General features: G+C 35.0%; 2 protein-coding genes across 5 annotated transcripts in view; one reads left to right on the top strand and one right to left on the bottom strand.

Annotated features, from left to right (window-relative positions):
- The window catches only part of LOC149805342 (UTP--glucose-1-phosphate uridylyltransferase-like), a 94,590-nt gene extending 88,708 nt beyond the window's left edge, over window positions 1-5,882 (top strand). For 3 of the 4 annotated variants that reach the window (XM_089949364.1, XM_089949359.1, XM_089949350.1), the window contains exon 15: window positions 457-5,882. In XM_089949364.1, coding sequence (XP_089805490.1) covers window positions 457-564 — 108 coding nt within the window. In that variant the 3' untranslated portion in view covers window positions 565-5,882. The remainder of the gene's footprint in view (window positions 1-456) is intronic. The other variant, XR_016418941.1, reaches the window with a different exon arrangement.
- Window positions 5,883-13,612: 7,730 nt separating this feature from the next.
- Window positions 13,613-22,515, bottom strand: part of LOC149805341 (vacuolar protein sorting-associated protein 54-like) — a 55,821-nt gene continuing 46,918 nt past the window's right edge. The window contains exons 14-16 of the mRNA XM_089949338.1: window positions 22,329-22,436; window positions 20,746-20,840; window positions 13,613-16,328 (exon numbers count right to left, since the gene is read on the bottom strand). Coding sequence (XP_089805464.1) covers window positions 16,226-16,328; window positions 20,746-20,840; window positions 22,329-22,436 — 306 coding nt within the window. The 3' untranslated portion in view covers window positions 13,613-16,225. The remainder of the gene's footprint in view (window positions 16,329-20,745; window positions 20,841-22,328; window positions 22,437-22,515) is intronic.

Genomic DNA, 22,515 nt, shown 5'->3' with positions numbered 1-22,515 from the left:
TGGTACCAATCTGACAGCCAGTATGTCCACAACAGTGGCTAATTTGAAAATCTTTTTATCACCGAAGAATATCAGAGATGATGTCATTACTTGGCAGCCAGAATGAAGAAATGGTCCTTTTCAAACTTGAAATTCTTTTTGGCCAGTAGAGCATTACTCCCTTTCCGAGACGAATCTTTTTGTTTGCCTTCCATAATTTGAAGATCACAGAATCTTATCTGGGTGTGATAGGATTGGTAGGTGAAGATTTTTCAATATAATGTCTAATAAAAACATTTACAATCTGTATCTTTAAAGGGAACAGAATGGTTTGTGTTTCTGGTTGGTAGGTATGCTTGTTTTCATCTTTTCTTCCTGAATTTTATTGCAATTTACCTTGCTTAAAATGTATTATTGTTGCATAAATATTCATAAAGACGTTTTCTACTTTAAAATGCTTTATTTTGTCTATTGTAGGGAACAGTGATAATCATAGCCAATCATGGAGAAAGAATTGACATTCCAGATGGCGCCATTTTGGAGAATAAGATAGTCTCAGGAAACTTGAGAATCTTGGATCACTAGATGATTTCATCAATTTCCCCTTGTACCAACAATTTTGGATTACTAGATGGATCATCAATTTCTGCATGTGTTAACAAGCTCAGGCAGACTATATATAAAGATTTATACGCTCAGGCAGACTATATATAAAGATTTATGACACCAGGCAGCACATATTATCTGATGGAACCAGGATTTTAACTTTAGTGTTGTGTGTTATGAATGTTAGACTAAGTACATGACAAAGAAAATCAAGGATACAATTCTTTTGTAGTGTAATAAGATTGATTCTATACGAATGAAAACAACAGCTGGGGTCCATCATTTTTGTGATGACCTACAAGGGAGTCCAATTCAAGCAGCATGGATTTAAAACTTTCTGCATTCAAGTTTTTCTTTAAGAAGAGCAATGGTTAATTTATATAGAAATTAAATGTGAATTTCTTATTTTGACACCTGTTTATGTTATTGCAGTAATCATTGTATTTATATTTTCTTCACAGTAACTCGTAAGGTAGCACTAGTAAATAAATATTCTTGACAATTCTTTACAAATAAAAAATTAAAATTTATCACCCTAATAACAGGAGGTATGCAAACATTGTTCTTGGGCTAAAGTTGTGTATTATTTTTGGATTGAAAACAAAGATGATGAAACAAGTACAATGGTAATGTTGCAGTTGACTCATATAGGTGAATTTTTGGCATTTGGCTTATTTTAAGAGCACTTGGGTGGACATCCAAAACAGGTCACCCCAAAATGACTTGCCATTTAAATGGTGCTTTCATGAAAGAAGCATTTTGTTAGAGACTAACTTTTGAGGGAAGCTTCTGGTTCTATTTCGCACTTCTCTGGAATACCTGAATTATTATAGTTGTTTGCCACTAAAACAGCAGAACCTGTGCTGACCCAAATTTGTGTGGAGAGATTTTAAGTTCTCTTCACTTCCTCAGCTGTTGTACGTTTGGTTATGACTTATGCATGGGCTTAGTAATTTAATATTCTAGTATTTCCTATTTCAATTGTTTGACATAACATATAAAACGTATCATTTGTAACTATAACTAAAGACTACTCAAATGTTGAGGAAAATACCATTGTATTGTAATTTTGTGAAGTAGTGGTAATTTTTCTCATAGTGAAGCTACTTTTTATTTTCTTATGTATTCAGTGCATTATAAATGTACCCTATGCAACAAACCTATAGCGATATGCATGTTAAAGCTTCTGATGTGCTTATGGTAGGTACTTAAGTATATTTGTGCGTTTGATTTGGTTATTGATTTGCTGACCATGATAAATGTATCCTGATAATTAAACTGTGATGAATGTGAAATGTTGTTAACCTGTACATACATAAATATACAAATCACACTGCCACTGACTTGTGAAATTATTGAGGTAGGGCGATGATCCAATAGAGCTGGACATGTAATTGTAATGATGGATGTTCATTAGTTGCAACATCAGTTTTAATAATATTTTCACTTTGATTCTGGTTGAAGAATCAGCATGTTGCAGAAAGAAAATAAATTCTTTATATTTATTTTTAACGTTAACTAGATTTTCAATCAATATTTCAGTATAACATTAAGTCACTTGTACTCTATTTTGTTGTCTGGAACAAAACATGCAGTTTTATATAGTATTCATTTATTAATGCTTACCATATTTATTATGGTCAATTGGGTACCTAATTAGAGAAAATAAAATATTAGGGAAGCAAAATGGTTTGAGGAATGTTCCATTTTTTAATCTTTGCTGGGTTTCTTTGTTGCCAATATAGGTAATAATTTTCTTTGTATTCAGTAACATTTACTCACATCCAAGAATGTATCTGCCATTATCGTTACAATTGTTATAGACATGAGGGTTCTAGTTTTGGTCTAATGTTTCTTTGCAGATGTAATAGAAGATTCCTCTTTGACTGTTCAATATTTATGAAATATGTGAAATGAATAATATCAACAGCTGTTTCAATAATAAGAATAATAATAAAATGAAATAATGTACAGTATATTGAAAAGTAGTTGACACTTAAATTGGTAGACTGTTATTAGTGTAGTAAGTTACAAGTCCAATTTGGATTATAAAGGTATCCATGTTTGAGGTATCTATTGTTGAAAACATTAGTATTTTCTGCAGATTTCAGATATAAAGAAAGAATTTAAGACAATATATTATATTCCATGAACTGCTTGCAGTTATTGACATATACATTTCCAGTTTTATAAATTTTGTATCGACAGACGTAGGTTGGAGTAGAATATTAAAATACCTTGGGGTCTAAATAAAAAAACAATTCGTCACCGACGAGACAGATGGGTAAAAGCAAACTACTGCTGTTGGAAATTAACAGGAAGTTATGGTTTCATGATTACCTCTTGTTCAGATTCACTAGTGGCATTTAGAAAACAAATTAAATGCTATCAGTGCAAAGGTATTGCATCACTCATCTTGTTGTTGACTTTTAAGACCTGTTTTATGTCACCAGGTATGTAACATGCAGTTTTTATGATGAGATGTTCTGAAGCTAATAAAGATTAAAGTTTTGTGATAAAATGAATTTATATTTAAATTTTTTTATATAGATATTTATTGTGGAATATTTGTGAAATTGTCTCACGATTCTTGTGAATCATTAAATACCATTAACTGTAATGTTTTTCCATGTTAATCTGTGCATGGTTTAAATAAAAATGTACAAACTTGAGCTTAAAAATGTTTTGCACCATCATAACAGTGGTAGGGAATATACCATTATCCATATTTGTGGATGGATTGATCAAGTTCTGTGTTTAGATCATTTCAGACACTATAGTTGGGCATCCATTTTTCATGAAAACATCTGGTTTCATTCCATTCATTCATTCATATATACATATATATATATATATATATATATATATATATATATATATATATATGAAAATTTGAATGACATTTTTGTCATTTAAAATCTTATGCCAGTCTTTAGGATTTCAAGAGGAATTCATTTCAGATATTAAATCTGATGAGTGGCAACTCTTATATGTTACTTCTGGCCCAAGAGAGACCCTAAAAAAAAATAAAAGTGATACATTTTTTCAAGTTACCGATAAATACTGGTCCAATTTGTGAAGATTTAAATGGAACATGATATACTGTGGAAGGTTGCCACATAGAAAAAGGTGTCGAATTTATCAAATATAAGTAAAAGAGTACAATTATCCTTAAAACTCCATCTATCAAAGTCATTATATCACCAGAGGGAAACAAAATAAACATTTACAAGAGTGCTTGATAAAATTAAAAGTACTATTGTTGAAGCTTTAAATTTCAAACAAAAACTTTAGAAAATATTTTAGATCAAAGATTTTGAAATTCCTAGTATTGATCTTGCAAGTTTTGTGAATTCTGGGCCAGCTATTTCCAGTTCCAGTTTTGATTGCAATAGACATGATCTTTTTTCTTCCTATTGTTTTCTTGTTATTTATGTTCTAAAAGTCACATTAATTCAAAACGTTGAGACATTATGGAGGAATACAGATTAGCAATACAGATTTTAAATTAGGGGTGGGTGTTATAACATAGCACTAATTTGTTGCACATATATGTTGCATATAAACGAAACTGATTAGACACGTTAAGTTTTTAGATTGGTCCACTAGTGGTCAAGTATTTATTTGTATCACTTTGGTTACATGAAGAGCAAATCTTATCCATCAGGAACAATATTGATGACGCTTGAGTATTTTTCTCAAGCTTTGATCAGTTTTGATATGTCCCCAGTTAAGTGGAGGTTATTATGTTAAAATACTGTCCATCCATTACCAAGTTACCAAATTTTGTGGGTGACTAAGGAAGAAGCCTATAGATTATTGAGTCAAAGGTAAGGGTCACTTTGATTGAGAAAAGAAATGGCTTCTGCACAAGAACATTAGTTTTAAATCACATACGTGGATGAAATGTTGTGGATGGTTTACACTTGGTGTAAGGAAGCAGGCTATCAGTTTTTCAAAGGTCACGGTCACTGTAACACATGCCAACCCCGAGAGGTGTATAAGTGTAAATTTTGCTAATGCAAGTGGCAGAAAGCATTATCTGAGCATGCAAAGTGTAATCTATATATTACATGCCATAATTATAGTAGACTGTATTAAAAATGTACATTTATTTTTGCTACTAACTGGGATCTGCAGCAGGGCAATCAGAGAAACCCATTAGTTTTCTTGGAAATGGGTCATATACAGTTGATATGAATAGAAAATAAGGAAAGTACATGTAGGTCTAGAATAGAGAAATTAACTCATATGCTGTTCCTATGCATCAGCCTTTCTTTGTAGCATTTTCTCAAATTTATTTGATGAGTGGGATTGAGGAGATGATAATAAGGATGACAAACAAAACTATATTGCTTTTCTTTATATTTCAATGTGCTGGAAAAGCTTAATCAGTATACAGGCAGGCGCAAGGCAGTTAGGCAAAAAAAAGCATGATTATGCCAAAAGTTTAATGGTTGGCATGTATGCTGTAACTGAAAGAATACAAATGGGTTCTGCAAAATAAAATTCTACATCACAACCATCGACCAAACCTTGTGGATTGCTTGCACTTGGGTTAAGAAAGAAATGAATAGATTCTGGGGTCAGAAGCCAAGGTCACTGACTGAAAGGAGAAAAATTGTTTCTGCATAAAAATTACTTTTCTTTCCCATGCACCTTCATCAACGTTTGTAGATGACTTGCACATTGGACAAGAAAGAAACCTGTAAATTTGCAGGTTAAAGGTCAAGGCCATTGACTGCTAGTGGAGGAAAAAAGTTTTTTTTTTTCTTCATAATAATAATTCTGGACTGTGTACCTTTACCAATATTTCTGAAGTGAGTGGCACATTGATTTTCATGTCAAAAGGTCTATAGACAAGGCCATTGCAAAGGTAAATGGGGTTTCACAGAGAATTTTTTTTATGTTCAGGTAAGTTCACTGATCAAAGTTTGTGGATGGCTTGTGCTTAGGGCAATAAAGAAGTCTAGATTCTTGGATCTGAAGGTCAGACATGGTTCTGATAAGTCTAATAAGCAAAAAATGGTTGATGCATAGTAAATTTAGTTGAAGACCACATATCTTGACCAAAAGTCCACCCAGTCCGTCAATAAGCTTGAGATTCAGCTATGCCTGCCCTATTTAAAATGGAGTTGCCATATGATGTGCCGTTTATGGTACTCCTGTTTTGTACAACATCGATTTTTATTGAGATATTACTTTTTTGTTGCATGGAATTCAATATTTCTTGATGTGTGATTTTGTTATGCAGAAAATATGTATGTTATGTACAAAAATAAAGCAATATATAACTACCTTGTTTACTTTTATTTTCCATTGATGAATGTACCAACCTGTTATTGCAAGACGCGCACAAGCTTTTTTAAAATGACAGTATGGGTATTTGTTCTTAGTAGCATTATCAGATCTAAGCTGGCTACAGACAAAGAAGTACTACTGCTATATCAAATAAACAACTACAAAGTTTCACAGGGTAATAAAAGCAGACATGATTTTTCTCCGTTTTAAAGTGGAATTCGGCTTTTCCCCTGACTTTAATCAAATCTTTCTTGATATAGTCCGTTTTTTTATATCATCTCCAATCTGGATGTTTAAAAACAGTCTGTCTGGTCCGTTTCCTCAATGATACTTTACTCATAAATAGTATACAGATTGGTCAAAAATTTAAATTCATCCAATGAATCTTTGTGTAATGGAAACTGATGGCAATGGAAAGAAGATGCATGCTTGCAAAACATGGCATCCCGAGTTGTTGAGAGAGACAGTGACATGAAAAGTTTAGATAAAGGTTAAAAAAAAAGGTATGGAATAGGGAATGGCTGGAGCGAAAAGTTGACAGAAATTTAGTTGATCAGTTTATAAGAAAACTGAATGCTAGAGGACTGGCATTTTGTGACCTCTGCAAAAAAAGATCTGAATTACGTTAATCTCGGAAGAGTTTGGAACAGCACCTGTGTGATTAGGATTTTTAACATGACTTTAACAATTTTTCAGTTGTATCGCTACGATGTCTGCAGTGTGGCAGTTTATAGTGATATCTAGCACTGGGGCATCATGCCACAGACACGTATCATGATGTCCCATCCAGTCACATTATCCTGACACCAGGCTGACCAGTCCTAACACTAACCTCTTAATGCTGAGCACAAAGCGATGCAGCTGTTAGTACCATTTTTGTAAGTCTTTGGTATGATTCAGTCAGGGTCCAAACCCATGACCTACCGCTTCCTAGGTAGATGCTCTCTCGTACCACTAGGCCACCGGAGCAGTCATCTACAAAAGAAGCTGCATATGGAAAAATTGAAGCTCAGAAGGCATCTGGAAAAAGTGCAAATATTAATTAAAAGAAAGGTTCCTTGCACGAGAGAACAGATGTAGACCTCTGTCAGAATATGCACACTGCATATCACCAATACAAGCACCAGCATAAAAGGAAAAAGGCTCTTATTGAGAAGGAAAAGAAATGATTGCACATTGAGCCAAAAAAGTAAATGATGACAAAAAGGAATGCTAAAGACAATTTTGCCAAAGCTGCAAAAAGAGCTCAACTGGCATATCAATAGGTTGTGTCCATTGGAGAAAAAGACAAGTGAATGTATGGGATTATCTGGATATACTTGGGTGTTTATTTTACAGATTTGTTATGATAAGATAAAAGTATAATATATTTGATGCAAAAATGTACAAATTATTGTGACCTAATTATGATGTGAACAATGACATAAACATGAAATGACTTCAGCATCAATAGTGAAATTATTGAAATCAAGTTGAACATTTTTGGTAAGTTTATTGTTTTTCAAATGATTATTTTGGTTTATTTTATGATCATAAGTTGCACCAGGAGCAGTTTTTTATGAGTGTAGAATGCGTTTTTGGCTTGGGGCCTTTGACCCCCTGGAACCCCAATTGGAGGTGCTGGCCCTCGAGACTCTGTTAGTGGTGGACCCCCAAACCCCTCTTAACACTTTTGGGGCATTTTTTTATGGAAGACCAAAATCATGTCTGTAAAGTCCTGACAGCATGTATTAGAGTAAATATTCAATTTTAATATTTAAAAAATAAAATATCTTCTGGTATCTTGAAGTTAGCATACTGCTTTCAGACTTGCATTGTGGATTCAGATGTCAGAGAAGCATATCATCAGGTTTGAAATATTTATAAGAGCTGTGTTCATAAAAATAGCAATCTAATAGCAGCAATAGCTTACCCATAACTATTGTTTAGCTTTTTTTCATATAATAAAAACTGAACCATCCATTTGATGTGCATACATCCTCCCTTAGAGTGAAGAATTGTTAGTATGACAATTCCTCATGCAAATTGCCTTCATCTTGGTATGCTATGTGCAAAACAAGCAAAGATAGCTCATCTTTTTTAAGGATATGGACATGATAAAACATGTACCAAAATCACCATAAAAAATTTGCCTGCATCAGTGATTTTTAACTGCAACTGTGGCCTGGCCTCTATAATAATTTATCTCTAATGGCGTTCCATTATCTTCATTTTTTCCCCAATTCTTTACATGCTAACCTTTCTTCTCTTGTTTTGGTTCTCTCAGGGACTTGGGGTTATTGTATACACTTACTATCAAAATCATTTTGTATCTAGGTACTGGTACATTATTGTATGCAAAGAATAATGACAGCTTGCTTGCTAGATGCTGTCTGTTCAGTCTAGATTGACAATGCGGGAACCACGTCATATAGGGTATCTATACTAGATATTTGATTCAAAGTATTGAATTTGTTCACATTGCTTTTGTATATATGTATACTTTCTTTATTCAATAAAAGTCATAGAACTCTCTATCCTACACAGAACAATGGTAAAGTTAGATTATTGTTTATTACATCTTTAGAGCAAACAGGGGTGTACTTCATGCATGGTACATACAAAAAAAGGTGATATATGTGACATTATAAATATTTAAATTTGTTTACTATATAAAGGAATAATGTCAACACACTCATTAAGAAAGTTTGGCCACAAAAAGTCATCTTCAGACAGTCATTCATAATGTATTAAATGGTCCAAATGTACACACCTGAAAATTTTTTAAAGTACATTTTGTAAATCATGGTCTGCAGAAAGCTGGAATCTTGCAGACACCAGCTGCAGTCTGAGAAAGAAACTTCATTCTCTATCTTCACTGGAATTTTCTGGCTTCTCTGTTACTGAAAATGAGATGTCTTCGGACTGGAATACCCCTCTCAGCTTGTTGCTGCCTCCCATTGATAAGGAGATACAGCAACTATCCCAATGTTAAGTAGAGTCAGTGACCATGTAGCTGCATGTTGTTGCCTCCATGGAAGAGATGCACCACCACCCTGTTAGAGGTAGTTTTTTACACCCTCCTACTGTGAGGGATCAGCACATATCTTCCTCAGTTGAAGATCCTGTATCCTCTGATTATTACAGTATGCTCTCATGATATGGGGATAGGGTTCAGATAGATTTCCCCTCTCTACCATCTCATTACTAACATTGGGAATCTAACCAGTCAGCTCAGACTAAGCTAGGAGATCGGATTGGTATCCCTCAATTCCTATTGTCCCAATTAATCCTTATGTGATGTGGGTACCTCCACCTCAGGGGCCTTGGTCATGTATGCCCCCTTAGGCTTTTGGATCTTGCAGAGGTGATACTACAGTTTTTGTCCTGCCATCACCTCATTGGAAACCATTCAAAAGTCTAGAGGCATCACTTCTTGCAGGACTGATACATTCTTGTCTCTCTCCAGCTCATGCCACTCCGTCAGCCCCATCTCTCTTTGTTGCAGTATGGGACTCGGCACAGAGTGTTCCTATACCCTCCTCACCTTCAAGGGATTTAGTGATACCCACATACTCTCCAACTCAGTGTCCTTGATGGTGCTATCTCTATTCTGGTAGACTCTTAATGAGTTCAGCATGGAGAAAGCACAAGTGCCATCTTCTCTTATGCCTGCTCCTTCATCTCTGTTAGATGTGGAAGAGGAGGTATGGTCTTTTGACAAGGCAATGAATGAAGTCTTTCGCCTCTTACCACTTGACTTATGCCCAAAATTTGCGACATAGTCCAAAAATATCCTTTCCAGTCTGGAATAGATCTAGAGAGCTCGACCTGAACCAGACTGCCTCTCCTTGCTCATTCTTTTACAACTGAGGAAATTGCAGGTCCAAAATATCAATCTTCAATGTCAAGGGTGTGCCATTCCCTCCTCAATGTTACAGCACTTGGTAGCTTCTGCCAGCTATCAGGTACATTCCCCAAAATTGCCCATGAAACCTCCCCAACTTGATGATGGTGTGGCCAAGGTGGGTATTTCAAGTGGAGCCCAAGTTTCTTTTAATAGGAAGACAGAAGCATCCTTGAACCCAGTTGTCCTTCAGCACTTGCTGGAAGCTGTGATCAAAACACGTCAGTGTGCACTTTCTATGGCTTTGTTAGCAGAACTTCTTCATATCCATCATGATATTGCTCAAATGTATTACTTGATCAGAGTAAAGACATACTTAGAACTGCTCCACTTGAAGCTGAGAGTCTGTTTGGAGGTCTCATTCATACCATGATCTCAAACCTTGTTGGATCATCAACATAGATCTTTCACATCCACTCCTGTCTCATCACAATCAGCCAGGAAGCATATCTTTCTGAATTGCCCTCAAAGCCTTCTGTCAAGTTCTTCAACAGACACAGCCCCAGTCCAATATGCAACCTCAAAATGAACCCCCTCTTCTGGCTGGCTCTCAGAAATAGAAAAACAGGTGTGCGAGATGAACTTAGAAAGGAATGACTTTTCACAATCCCCTTCTTTTCCCAAAACAATGGGTGGAAGAAAGTGATAGGAACTTGAGACCTATCCTGCCACACATCCCTCTCCCAAGCATTCCTGTTCGATTTTGCCTATGCCTCATTTCCGAGGCCTGGTCAAACGTCACATACGATGGATAGGTCCTTTCAATAGTGAATGAATACTGACTTCAATTTCAGGAACTACTTCCTCTATCTAGGGCCCCCATCTTTCTTCACGAATCCAATCTGGTGAAACAGAAAGGGGTAGTTGAGAGGTTCTTGAATGATCAGTCACCTGCCTTCTATTCCCATATCTTCCTGATCACCAAGAAAAGTGGAAAGTTTCTTATTATAATCGACCTCTCCCATTTAAACTGGTTTCTTCTGTAAGAACCTTTGAAGATGGAGACAACTTCCTAAATCCATAACATGTTTTGTCTGTCCACTTGGTCAGTCTCCATCGACCTTCAGGATACCTATCTACACCCCCCCATATTTCCTCCTCTCTGCAAATATCTCTGTTTTGCTTAGACCAGGAAGTTCTCAATTGAGGGTCCTACCATTTGGAATTTCTTTGCAGCCAGATTTTTCATGGGAATAGTGGTAGGATACCTACAGTTATGTGGAATACCTATTCTCCAGTATTTGGATGCCTGGCTGATCCACAATGTTCAAATCCAGTCCCTTTATCAGATCTGTGCTGCTGTTGGTCTGTGGTAACTCACTTAAAGAATTTTGAACTCACTACATTGCAAGACTTTGTTCACATGGGGATGAATTTCCTCACAAATGAAAACTTAACAGATAGATTGAATCCTGGATCTATTAGAGATGCAATGACTACCTGTCTCACCTGAAAATTGCTGCTGACTTGGTTCTTTGCATGCAACCATTACAGTTTCTCCTCCTTGCAAGTTGGAAACATCACAAAGATTCTCTATCAACACTGATCAATTTAAGACCAGCATTTCATCACCATTTGCAGTGGTGGATGAAATGAGACAGAGTCATGATTGGAGTCCTCGTGCATTCAACAGAACCCCACATCTATCTGATCGCCAATGCATAAGTTTCTGGTAGGGACACCCATTTCGAACCAGAGGGTATAATTCTACATTATGAAGGTTGTATACCTAGCATTACTATGGTGCATTGACAGCGTAAGGGGTTGATCTGTCATGGTCTCCTCTGACATCACATCTGTCATAGCTTATCTCTGATGTCAAGGAGGCACACATGTTTCCTCTGTGTGTGTGAAAGTCGGGAACCTCCTGCACTGGGCCAACCTGGAAAACATAACATTCAGAGTTCGGCATACTCGGGGCAAGAAGAACGTTTTGGCAAACAGTCTCTCCAGAACTGTCAGAGTCATCCTCACAGAATGGACTCTTCACCGCTCCATTACAGAGTCACTTTTCTCGCTGTGGGGAAGACCCTTAGTGGCTCTATTTGCAACCAGGTTCAACAACAGACTTCCACTTTATGTTTCTCCTGTCCCAGATCAAGAACTCCAGATCGGCTGTTTGCTTACACCTACCCACCCTTCGGACTGATTCCTCAAGTTCTGCAAAAAGTCGGAACTTCCAATGCTCAGATTGTTTTCATAGCCCCTATGTGGCCTCAGCACTCATGGTTCATCCATCTTCTAGACTATCTGATTGTTAAACCCAGGTCTCTTTCTCACAGGAGGGATCTTCTGTCACAACACCAGGGATCCCTCCTCCACAACAGCCCACAAATTCTCCACCTTCACACTTGGCTCATCTCAAGCAACCTCTCTGCCAGAACAAATGATTTGGTCAAGTTGCAAGCTGCATCATTCAGGTCAGGAGAGCTTCTACATCCAAGGTCTATGATGCCAGATGGAGATTCTTCTGTGATTGGTGTAGTAGGAAACATGTTGATCATAGCTGCTTCTGAAATAACTGCAGATTTCCTTTTCTTTCTCTTTGAGAATTTTTTTTTCTCTGTATCTACTATCAAGGGCTATAGAACTGCCAAGGGCCATTTCAAACACTTAAATTCTCTCAAGGCACGGTAATTGGTTTGGATTTGCACCTTGCTGATTTTATCTGTCTCATGCTCTCTTATGCCACAAATCTTGTATTTTATGATGATTAATCAAAATCCCCTATGAGCCACTGAGTGAGGCTTCTTTCCAAGCCCTGAATCTCATGACTATTTTTACTTGCCCTCACCTCAGCGGGATGAAGTCAGATTCATGCCTTATCTATTGATACTGGCTGTCTCTGGTTTAATAGGAATAATGATTTGGGTTCCCTGCTTTGTTAACTGGGATTTTTAGCCAAAAATCAATTACCTTCCATAGCTCCACTACAACAGAAATTCTGTTACAGTTGAATCTGTGCTGTGGATGATAGAGATGGACTTTTATGTCCCATGATGACATTCTGTGTCTGTCTTGAGGCATCCAAAGAACAAATAAATGGTAGGAAGCATCTTTTCCTCCCTCTCAAGGGCTTCAAAGGCAATTAAGGCACAACATGTGGCCCCGAGAAATATCTTTAACATGGAACCTCTCCACCAATTTTAAATTTTTTACATTTTCTGTTTTCTTAATAGTTTAATGGAGCATCAGCCAGCAAACCATACTGACAAATTCAGCTAAACAATAGCTATGGGTAAGCAATTGTTGCTATTAAAATGTAGCGTTTTTTTTTGGGGGGGGGGGCGTAAAACTAATTTTAATTATGAAATACATACCTACAGCAATTGTCAAAAAAAAATGCCCTCCTTGCACTCCACTCTGATGTCCTGATGTAAAAATCGTTTATGAAAAGATGAATTATACGTGCTTACTAAGGACAAGGGAATTGTGTCATACTAACAATTCTTCAGTCTCAGGGAGGATGTATGCACATCAAATGGATGGTGCATTTTTTCAGCACAAAATAAAGCTAAACAAAAGCTATGGGTAAGTATTGCATAATTAAACTAAGTTCTGCCTCCCTTCCCCCAATTACATTTTTTTTCTTACTTGGAGGAAGCTTATAGCATCACATGGAAATACTGCATAATGAATGACTTAGTTAACATAGTTTTTAGGGGCCACTTATCTATTTTAATATCTCCTTTTTTAAAAACCGAAATTTCAGATGCAAGATAGTACCACCTTTTCTAAAAGCTCTCTGGATACTGGTGTACCTCAGAGGTAAAAAGTATGTTTAAAAGCAATCCTATGACTCACTTCTAAAATGGGGAACAGACATGCAAAAAAACTAGATTAAATTTTTTTATTAAATGTTTATTCTTTCTTAAATTGATAAATATATGACTTTTTTATGCATAAAAATATCCCTTTGTCTTTGATATAAAATGTCGTATCATGTGACTTCTGTGGTCATCTACCACTTCAGTTATGTTCTTAAAGAACACTTTTTATTTACTTTGTTGAATATAATTAAACCAATAAATAATTTCACATTTAATCATGTCTTTAATATGTCATGCAAGCAAGTCCATGCAGATTTATTTTAATCTCATTCTTAACATTGGAGCAAAAGGAGAGCCTATGAAAGATTAACCATAAACCAGCATAATGTCAGTTTCAAGTTGATAAAATAATTAGTTCAAAATCAATATTTATTAAAATGTTATTTGCATACTAGAAATAAAATCAGTTTCTAAATAACAGTACATTTTTTAACATTGTTATGTGTGATTCTTTAAAAGAGCAACAGATACAAAAAATATTGCACATGACAACCATTTTAGGGGCAATAAATACAAAACACACACACACACATATTCTTGTGCAAAAATGATGCATCAAAATTGATACTGCCAGGAAATGATGTCAAATGTAAATTAAACACACATCAAAGCTGTAGAGTCGTTTGAAAAGTGGAACACTGGAATATCTTTTGGGTATAAAATTAATACTTTATGTTAACACTCGTCTCAGTCATCTGGATTAGTTAAGGATTCTTATGAGTTGAGATAACTGAAGTTATACCTGCAAGTCGAAAAATTTTCTTCTTGTGAATGAAATTCTTCATGTAACCACCAGCCCCACCCTCATGCTAATGAGAACAGAACAGACTTAGAATAATGTGATTTCAAACCTTTTGTGTCTGCTTTTGATAGTTCATCTAGATAGGAAAAGGACTGGTTTAGTTTGGTGTTTCTTTTTAATGATGACGCATCTGGACTAAAGTAAATCACCATTTTAGTGGATCCAAGCTGATCTTATGGTAAAATTCCAACTGGCGATTAATTAGTAATGAATCTGAGATGCTAACCAATGACTCAATGTTCCTCATGGACAATACATTATCTTCAATCGCTATCATTTGGTTGTGCTTTGTCGAGACTCTGAAAATCGCATTCCAAACAATGAATACAAGTGTTATCGACAACAGCATAACGTACACACTTTAGACTATAGTTGCCACAAATGTGTAAAGGGGTAGATAGTGTTAGCCTTGACCATCTTTCCAGCCTTCTGTCCATCTACTTCTGTCCATCCACCTGTAGACCTGGATTAAGTTTTGCTTTTAGGTCAGGTAAGCCAGCATTTTGTGTGAACATATTTCTACTTTAAATAAAATATTGTAGCTGTTAAATGTTTCATAGTGACTGCAAAAAAGGTGGATGTAATATTCATGTTTTCCTTTTGTGGTGGCGAGGTCACATTCAAATTAGTATAACTGGCTGAAGGCTAATGCATGAAATTCAGGGATCCAGACCTGTCTTGAAATTCATAAAACTAAAAAGTTTGACTCTATGTCAAAACTACAGTTCTGAATTGAAACTAATATTACACAAAGCAATGAAACTTGCATTAACCTTTTGAATGAAAAAAGTATTAAGATTCTAAGTTTTCAGAAATTTTTTTGTAACAATTAGATTTATTTTATCTGGTGTCTGTCTCAGCCTTGGATTTGCATGAACATTCAGTTACCTGCAGAAACTTATGGAAGTCACTGCAAGATAACAAAATGAGTGCCGCGTTGACATCTATATTTAGGGGAACCATTTCATATTTTTGTGTTCCAGCCACCATACCAAATGAAGCTCTTTCCTAAGATGGTCTAGCCTCATTTACCAGCACCCATTTGTTCAACAAATCCTTTTATAAAATTCATTGTGAGGGAACAATTTCTTTTATAGGATACCATAAGTTGGACAGTTTCTTAAAGTTATTCCAGAAGTAAATCTATTTACCTAATGACCACTTTTATCCAATATTTTTGGTTGAAATGTTTTCTGTTTGCTAAACAAAATTAGACTGTACAGAGCTGACTGCAGAAACTGTTTGCTTCTCAGTGACTGTACAATTTCTCTCTATGATCCGCTACTGGCATAAGATAGGACAATTTTGACACACATTTAACTTATTAAAATTCTACAGTTGGGCTGCAATCAGTAAGGCTATCATTATGTACAGTCAGACTCTCTTGACTAAATGGCGTGTCCTCCGCTGTAAATTTCTGATGTTGGATGGACAAATACTCGCACTGAATTGGCACAAAACTAAATTTTCCAGGAGTTAAACCACGCTCTTCAAAGATTAACACATAAAATTACTTGCCCTTGTAAATATATATTAAACCAATTTCACTGAGTAAAGAGTTTTAAATACAACAAGACAAGCACACAACATTTGAAGTATATTAAGCACAAATCTGGATTCTCCAAGCTTCTTTTTATATGTCAATGGCAAGCACTTCCATGAATGAAACAAGTGTTTGCTGCCTTTCTCAACTGTTGGGCTTTTAACACGTTGCACCAGTCACTGGCTGTCTATATAGTATGATTGCACTATATAATGATAGCAGTGCTGACATAAGCATTTGTAGATTGAGGTGTTTTGGTCACTGATGTTCAACCTTTGCTACCTCCTTTCCCATACATCATTCACTTCATTTGCTAATCCCTCAAGTCCACGTAAAGTTTTGAAACTTCCAGCATAGAAAGCTAGGTCTGAAGTAACCAACCTGAAATAAATAAAGGTGTAAACATAGTTATTTCTTAATGTAAAATTACTAAAATAGTTAAGATTTGGTATTCAAGGTATTTTTGTCAAAACTGTTTCTGTAAAATCCCATGCATAGTGCATAGCTATAGATAATATGCATATTGTTATGTATATTTAATTTAACTGTCTATTTTAATTTTTTAAAATTTCATTACATGTTATTGTAATGTAAAATTGTTTGCTGGACTTGACCTTGTTCAAGACTGAGTTCATTTCTGCTTGACCTGATTGACTTTTTTATTTTTTTATTTATGTAAACAACTAATAATAGCTTCATTATTCTCTATGTGTATGAGGTTATTAACTGCATTAATATTCAGGTAAACATGTTGATTTGGGTCAGGGTTTTTGGGATTCCAAAGTGAATTTTATAGGCTACTGTGTTGTAAGTAAACAAGGCTCATTTTGATAATTCTAGAATGTTATTTTCCATTAGGTAATAGTTGTTTTTAGAAAATACTAATTTTGACCTGAGGTCAAGCAGAGAACTATATTATCTTGCGAGTGTGAGGATTTTACCAGTCAAGCTTTAAAACATCTAGCACTTTAAGTTGTATTATGTTGTGACCAGTTTGGGCTGAATTTTATTTTCTTAAATTATTGAATTCAAGTGATTATTTTCTCTGGAAATACAAAAGTGCTCTGATAAAATTCTTGGATAAATACATTCATTGGAATTTATAATGGATTCAAACATGGAATAATATTTCTGTGATTTAACAAGAGACTGCTGACACATCAGTACTTCATAGGCTATAACAGACACATCATTGCCTTCATTTTTAAATCTCTTTAGGACTTGAACTGAGTTTTATTCAGGATTTTTTAAAACTAGGACTCGTGTCTTTAATTCTCGAATTATTTTGGATTTAATTCGCAATATTGTAAGTTCTTTTTTTCTCATTTTTCACTTTGTATTCTAGGGAAATAAATTATTTGTTAAATTTTACAAAGCTTGCTGTCTTCACTCTTTTCTGTTACTTATTTTAAGAGCACAGACTCATAACAATATATTGTTTTGGGAGCACAAAATAATGTACAAATTGATCTTGTAATGTATAATGAACACAACAAACTAAAAACTTTCCACTTTTCAGATGCTCCTCAATGGCTGAGGAGGTATGTCGTTGTGGTGTGAGACCAGCTACACATAGTTTATTGATTGTAATATTTATTATAATCATTATTTTTATTATTATTGTAATACTCTTTGATTTGTTAACTCACAAGCTTCAAACTCTATTCATCTGTTGTATCACAATCAATAATGTTCCCAACTCTGATTTTGTTCCATCCCAAAGTTCTCACAGAATGGTACTGTATTAGAAACACACCCAAATAAACACTTAGCTTTGCTTCATTGAACTGTGCATAGTTTTGGGCAGTCATAGTACTGTAAACACTGGTAATAAAGGCTGGTTTGTCTCTAATTGCTTAAATACTAAAGCAAGCAACTGGTGATGTTAACGGTGACTGTTTCTGAAAAATCACCACCATACAAACTTTAAATACCCATGATGTGTATAAAAATATTCAGTCCCCTTTTAGTTCGCTCACTAACACTGCAAATCACAACAAATAGGTTAGCATAACAAATAAATTGTACTGCTATAGCACTGGAATACACAGAGAAATATGGCTGCAGTTACCGGTCTGCACTTTGATAGTCTTGAAAAACACACCAGGGCACTCGGCTGCCATTCTCAACATGCCAAGATTTTAAAAAATAGTGATGGCCAATCAGTATTATCGCCAGTGCTTAAGAAAAAGCTGAGCTACTGGTTTGTTGAGAGGTATTAGAAGGAAATATCTTTCTCCACAAGAAATATATCTTAGATCAGTTCAAGTACAACTAAGAAAGTACCACCATAAAGAGTTCTTTGTTTTTGTGAGCAAGATATTTTTGTGCATTGTGTTGAAACAATGTTATTCCTAATTTTAAAAAATGTAATATATTACATTTTTTGATGCAGTGGATATTATTAGTTTGTTCTACTAGAGCAGAGGTGGATAAAGTATTGTCCACAGGTCAGATCTGGTATGTGATCTGGTTTTATCTGCTTATTTACATCACAGGGTGTGCTTTAAAAGTAACTTATCCAGTCTACACCCTGGAGGAAATTGCCTGTGCTAGGGACTACTATTTTATGATACGTACATCTGTCTAGAACCTTTTACAAAAAATACAGCTGGATTTTACAACTGTAAAACTGTTGCTTAGTAGTTATTAAGAAGAAGTCATTCCAGTGTGCCATTTTCATTCAGGTTGAGCAGTTTATTCCCATAGTTCTCTTCATACTTATTTCAAGGAAAATCATGTTATCACACGTAATTTTATGACAAGTTATTATTTTCCTTTAGGACCAACAAGACATCATAAAATGCAGTATAATAAAATGTCCATGTTGATATAACCATCCATTCAGGAGTAATAGTGATAAGATTAGTCAAAATGGCCACTGTGGTGGCCAAAGCAGCACCATTTAGGAACAACTAGGACTTTGGATGAATGTATATGTAAAGTTTTATGGCAATCATCCAAGCAGTGATAATAAACTTGAGCTAATGAATGGAAGATGTTGCAAGACTGACTTTGGATGAAGGACAACCGGCCATCCCATAAGCTCTTTTGATCCAAGACCAGTGGTGCTAAAATGGGTATGACTAACAATAGAAATACCAAAAGAAGTATAAAAAGACAAAGTATTGTGTGCCCAAATAGTATAAAAAGACAAAGTACTGATGCCCAAATAGTATAAAAAGACATAGTTTTTAGTGCCCAAACAGACACAAATATAAATGCAGAAGATATTCCAATTGTTGGAAGCGTATTATGGTTTATGTTCATTTATTCTAGAACTCCAATTACTAATTGGAGTGGAGAATAATGTCCTACACTGGAGGACTACTGCCAGGAAAAAAGAAAAGCAATGCAGTAATAGGAAAGTATTACTGCCATTAAAATAAAGGATTCTGATCCTGGATGCAGACCCTGGAAAAGTATGTTAGGAAGTACAGACAGAAGGTAACACTGTTAATAAACAATGAACCCCACATGAACCTGACATCAATTGACAAAATCTAAGAAAACAATTACTGATGTGCAACAGGGATACAGTGCATTACTGGTAAAATTTCATACAGCTTTTTTCCTTTGTTAAAAGCACTTCATCTTCAAGACTGAAATAATTTGTGACACTGAACAAAACGGTCTTGTAAATATAACTATATTACCAAATTATTATCAATTTACTGGGGTACATCTTATATATAGCTATTTAACATTTTTCTTCAGTTGCAATTGTACATCGTTCATAATAATCAATAGCAAACATTATTTTATTTGTATTAAAACATGTTCTATTTAAATATATGCATCCTCCATATTAAAATTTGTTGTTTTAATTTATTCTGCAAGGGGAAGAACTCTGCACAAGCAAAACCCAAACTCGACATAGTCCGTAATAGAGATTATTTATCGTGTTTTCTAAAAAAATCCCTGGCAATTGAATGCACAGTAGTAGATGCACACTTGATTTCAGTAAGAAATGACTAGAATTTAATCTCTAGATATTCCACAAGTGTTATTAACAAAAGTAAAAAAAATGGCTTCTAGAATGGTAACATGCTCAGCCAATCAGACATAAGACTGCCACAACAGTATGTGTGGATGTCGCTCATAACTGAGATTTTGATAATATAATCTTATTACACTGTGTTCAGATTGTTGATAAGCTTATCTATTTGATAATATGTGTGGATAACACTCATAATCAAACTCATCCAAAATCTTGATACAAGCTCGTATCCCAGATTGGATCAAAATCTGATTCAAATGGCCGCTAGAGTATTCTAGCCAATCAGATTCAAGATGACCTCATTAACATGCATGAATGTCACTCATAATAAAATTCACCTGACACCTTGATGGTATAAGCTTAGACACCAATCTGATCAGAAGATGAAGATGATCTCAAGAGTCACACAGCCAGTTGACCAAATAACCAAACAAAGGCTTTTGGAACCTATTACATTCTCAGGGGATGTGGGGTTCAAAGTCATATGGTAACACGTGTCAAAACATAGATATCAGGAATATATGACAATATTCTCCAGTTTTTATTTACATTCAAAATCACAAGCAATCTGATGCTAATTTTTGTTTATAACTTTATCAGAAAAACAGGAACATTTCTTGTACAAAACAAAATTCACACAAGAAAGCCAAATAATTTTAAAGCAGATCAGCTTAAACTGTAAAGGAATTTTGGATAATATAGGTTAAGATTTTTTTTTACTAAGGATCTAAGCATGAAATCAATCAAGGACTATTAAGTCTGAATAAAGACAGTTCTGCCAGAATCTGGTAAACTCACCCATGTTGTGGTCCTCCATCATTTGTTACATTAAGTTTCACTAACTGTTCCCTCAACAACCTCTTAAATGTTTTGTTGATTCTTATAAATAATATCTGAAAGAAACAACAAACATAACAACATAAAATCTGAAACAAATTTTGGTTTATTGTACAATACTTTAAATGTCACCAGCAATATTTCTAATGAAGTTAAAAGTTTTAAACTATTGTACAATACTTTAAATGTCACCAGCAATATTTCTAATGAAATTAAAAGTTTTAATGTGATAGATTGTTAATAAAAACACATTCTATAGAACCTGGTATATAGTCTGTGAATGATGCTATGATAACATAGCTTTGAACTTGTGTCAGTGAGGTAGAAACACCTAGTATACTCAGGTGTAAACTTTTCTAAACTTATGTAAAAGATATGTGATGCTCACAGAAACTTGAATACTGGACCATACCATATAAACACAAAGCTGATGCAACTGTTAGACAATGGTAAGTATGTATCTCTACTCAAAGGCAAGAAACCAAAATCTGTGAATATTACTCGTTGGGATATGCATTATGTATCTATAAAAAGTATCATGAAGTTTTGACAACAAAGCCCTTAAGTAGCTTTGATTTTTCAACTATTGAAATATATGTAAATTATGGGACATATGCCAAAGTACGAGTACAGATAAATAAATAGCAAAATAATTGCATTGAAAAAAAATTCACAAAAGTTTGAAGTCTAACAGTTTGCCAAAGTATATAGTGTATTCCTAATTTTTTTTGCATCCGTCAGTTTATGTACCTTTGTGATTTGTTTGTACAATCTCCCAACCTAGGATTTAATGAAAGATAATTCATTACAATAGAAAATAAGAGAAATGTGAAAGGCACATGGTATGACCATCTTGTGACCTTTCCCCTACATACCACCTTGACATTTGGGCTAGGGGTTTTACTAAAGTATGATAATATTTGCAGGAGTTCAAAGGTTACCATCTGGATAATGAAACAGGTTACTGACATATCCCTTACTGCAACCTTGACCTTGAGACTGGGTCTATGAATCTGAGACAGTCAAGTCAGGATATATAAAAGGCCAAAGTTTAATTAAAATATTATTACTGATTTTAAAGACTTGCCCGTACATGGACAGAGATCACTGATTTACATTTTCCCTTACTGTGACACTGACTCTGCAGCATGGACATGGTTATGTTGTGTCGTGATATGTGGTTCAAGTTTCATTAAAACATCTTCAAAAGTTGTCATCTGGACAAGGACACAGTTGGGGGTATAATAATATAGTCTCCAGCAAAACTTCTGGACATTATTCCAGAACAGTAAGTAGCAGCAAAAAACAGACAAAGTAAGGGAATGCAAGTGAGGTCTTCACTTGGCAGATTTATCTGATAAATAATGCATGTGCAGGAAAGAGACAGTATGAAAGAAAGAGGGTGCAAGAAAGATCTTTATCACCTGCATAACAGACTAAAACATTATCAATACTTCTAAAAAATTTGAAAAGACACCTTTATATGTATTCTACTGATGAAGGTAAAATAATATAAAAATGAATTTTTGAACTTTTACTAATACCTTAACCTGGTCCTCTGGTAAAATGCCTATCACAGCCTCATGTAGCTTGGACATCTGTTTGCACACTGCCCTAAAGCAGGGAGAAGGCATGGGGGCCTTTACCTCCCACTGCAAGATGGTGAAATAAAGATTGATGAATTTGAATTAATGTGGTGATTGAGTAATACTGGTGATGGTAGTGGTGGTG

This window comes from Sinohyriopsis cumingii, chromosome 2, assembly GCF_028554795.1.
Source record: "Sinohyriopsis cumingii isolate HCF-2022 chromosome 2, ASM2855479v2, whole genome shotgun sequence".
In the NCBI taxonomy this organism is placed as follows: Eukaryota; Metazoa; Mollusca; class Bivalvia; order Unionida; family Unionidae; genus Sinohyriopsis; species Sinohyriopsis cumingii.
This window is presented reverse-complemented; position numbering and strand designations above follow the sequence as displayed.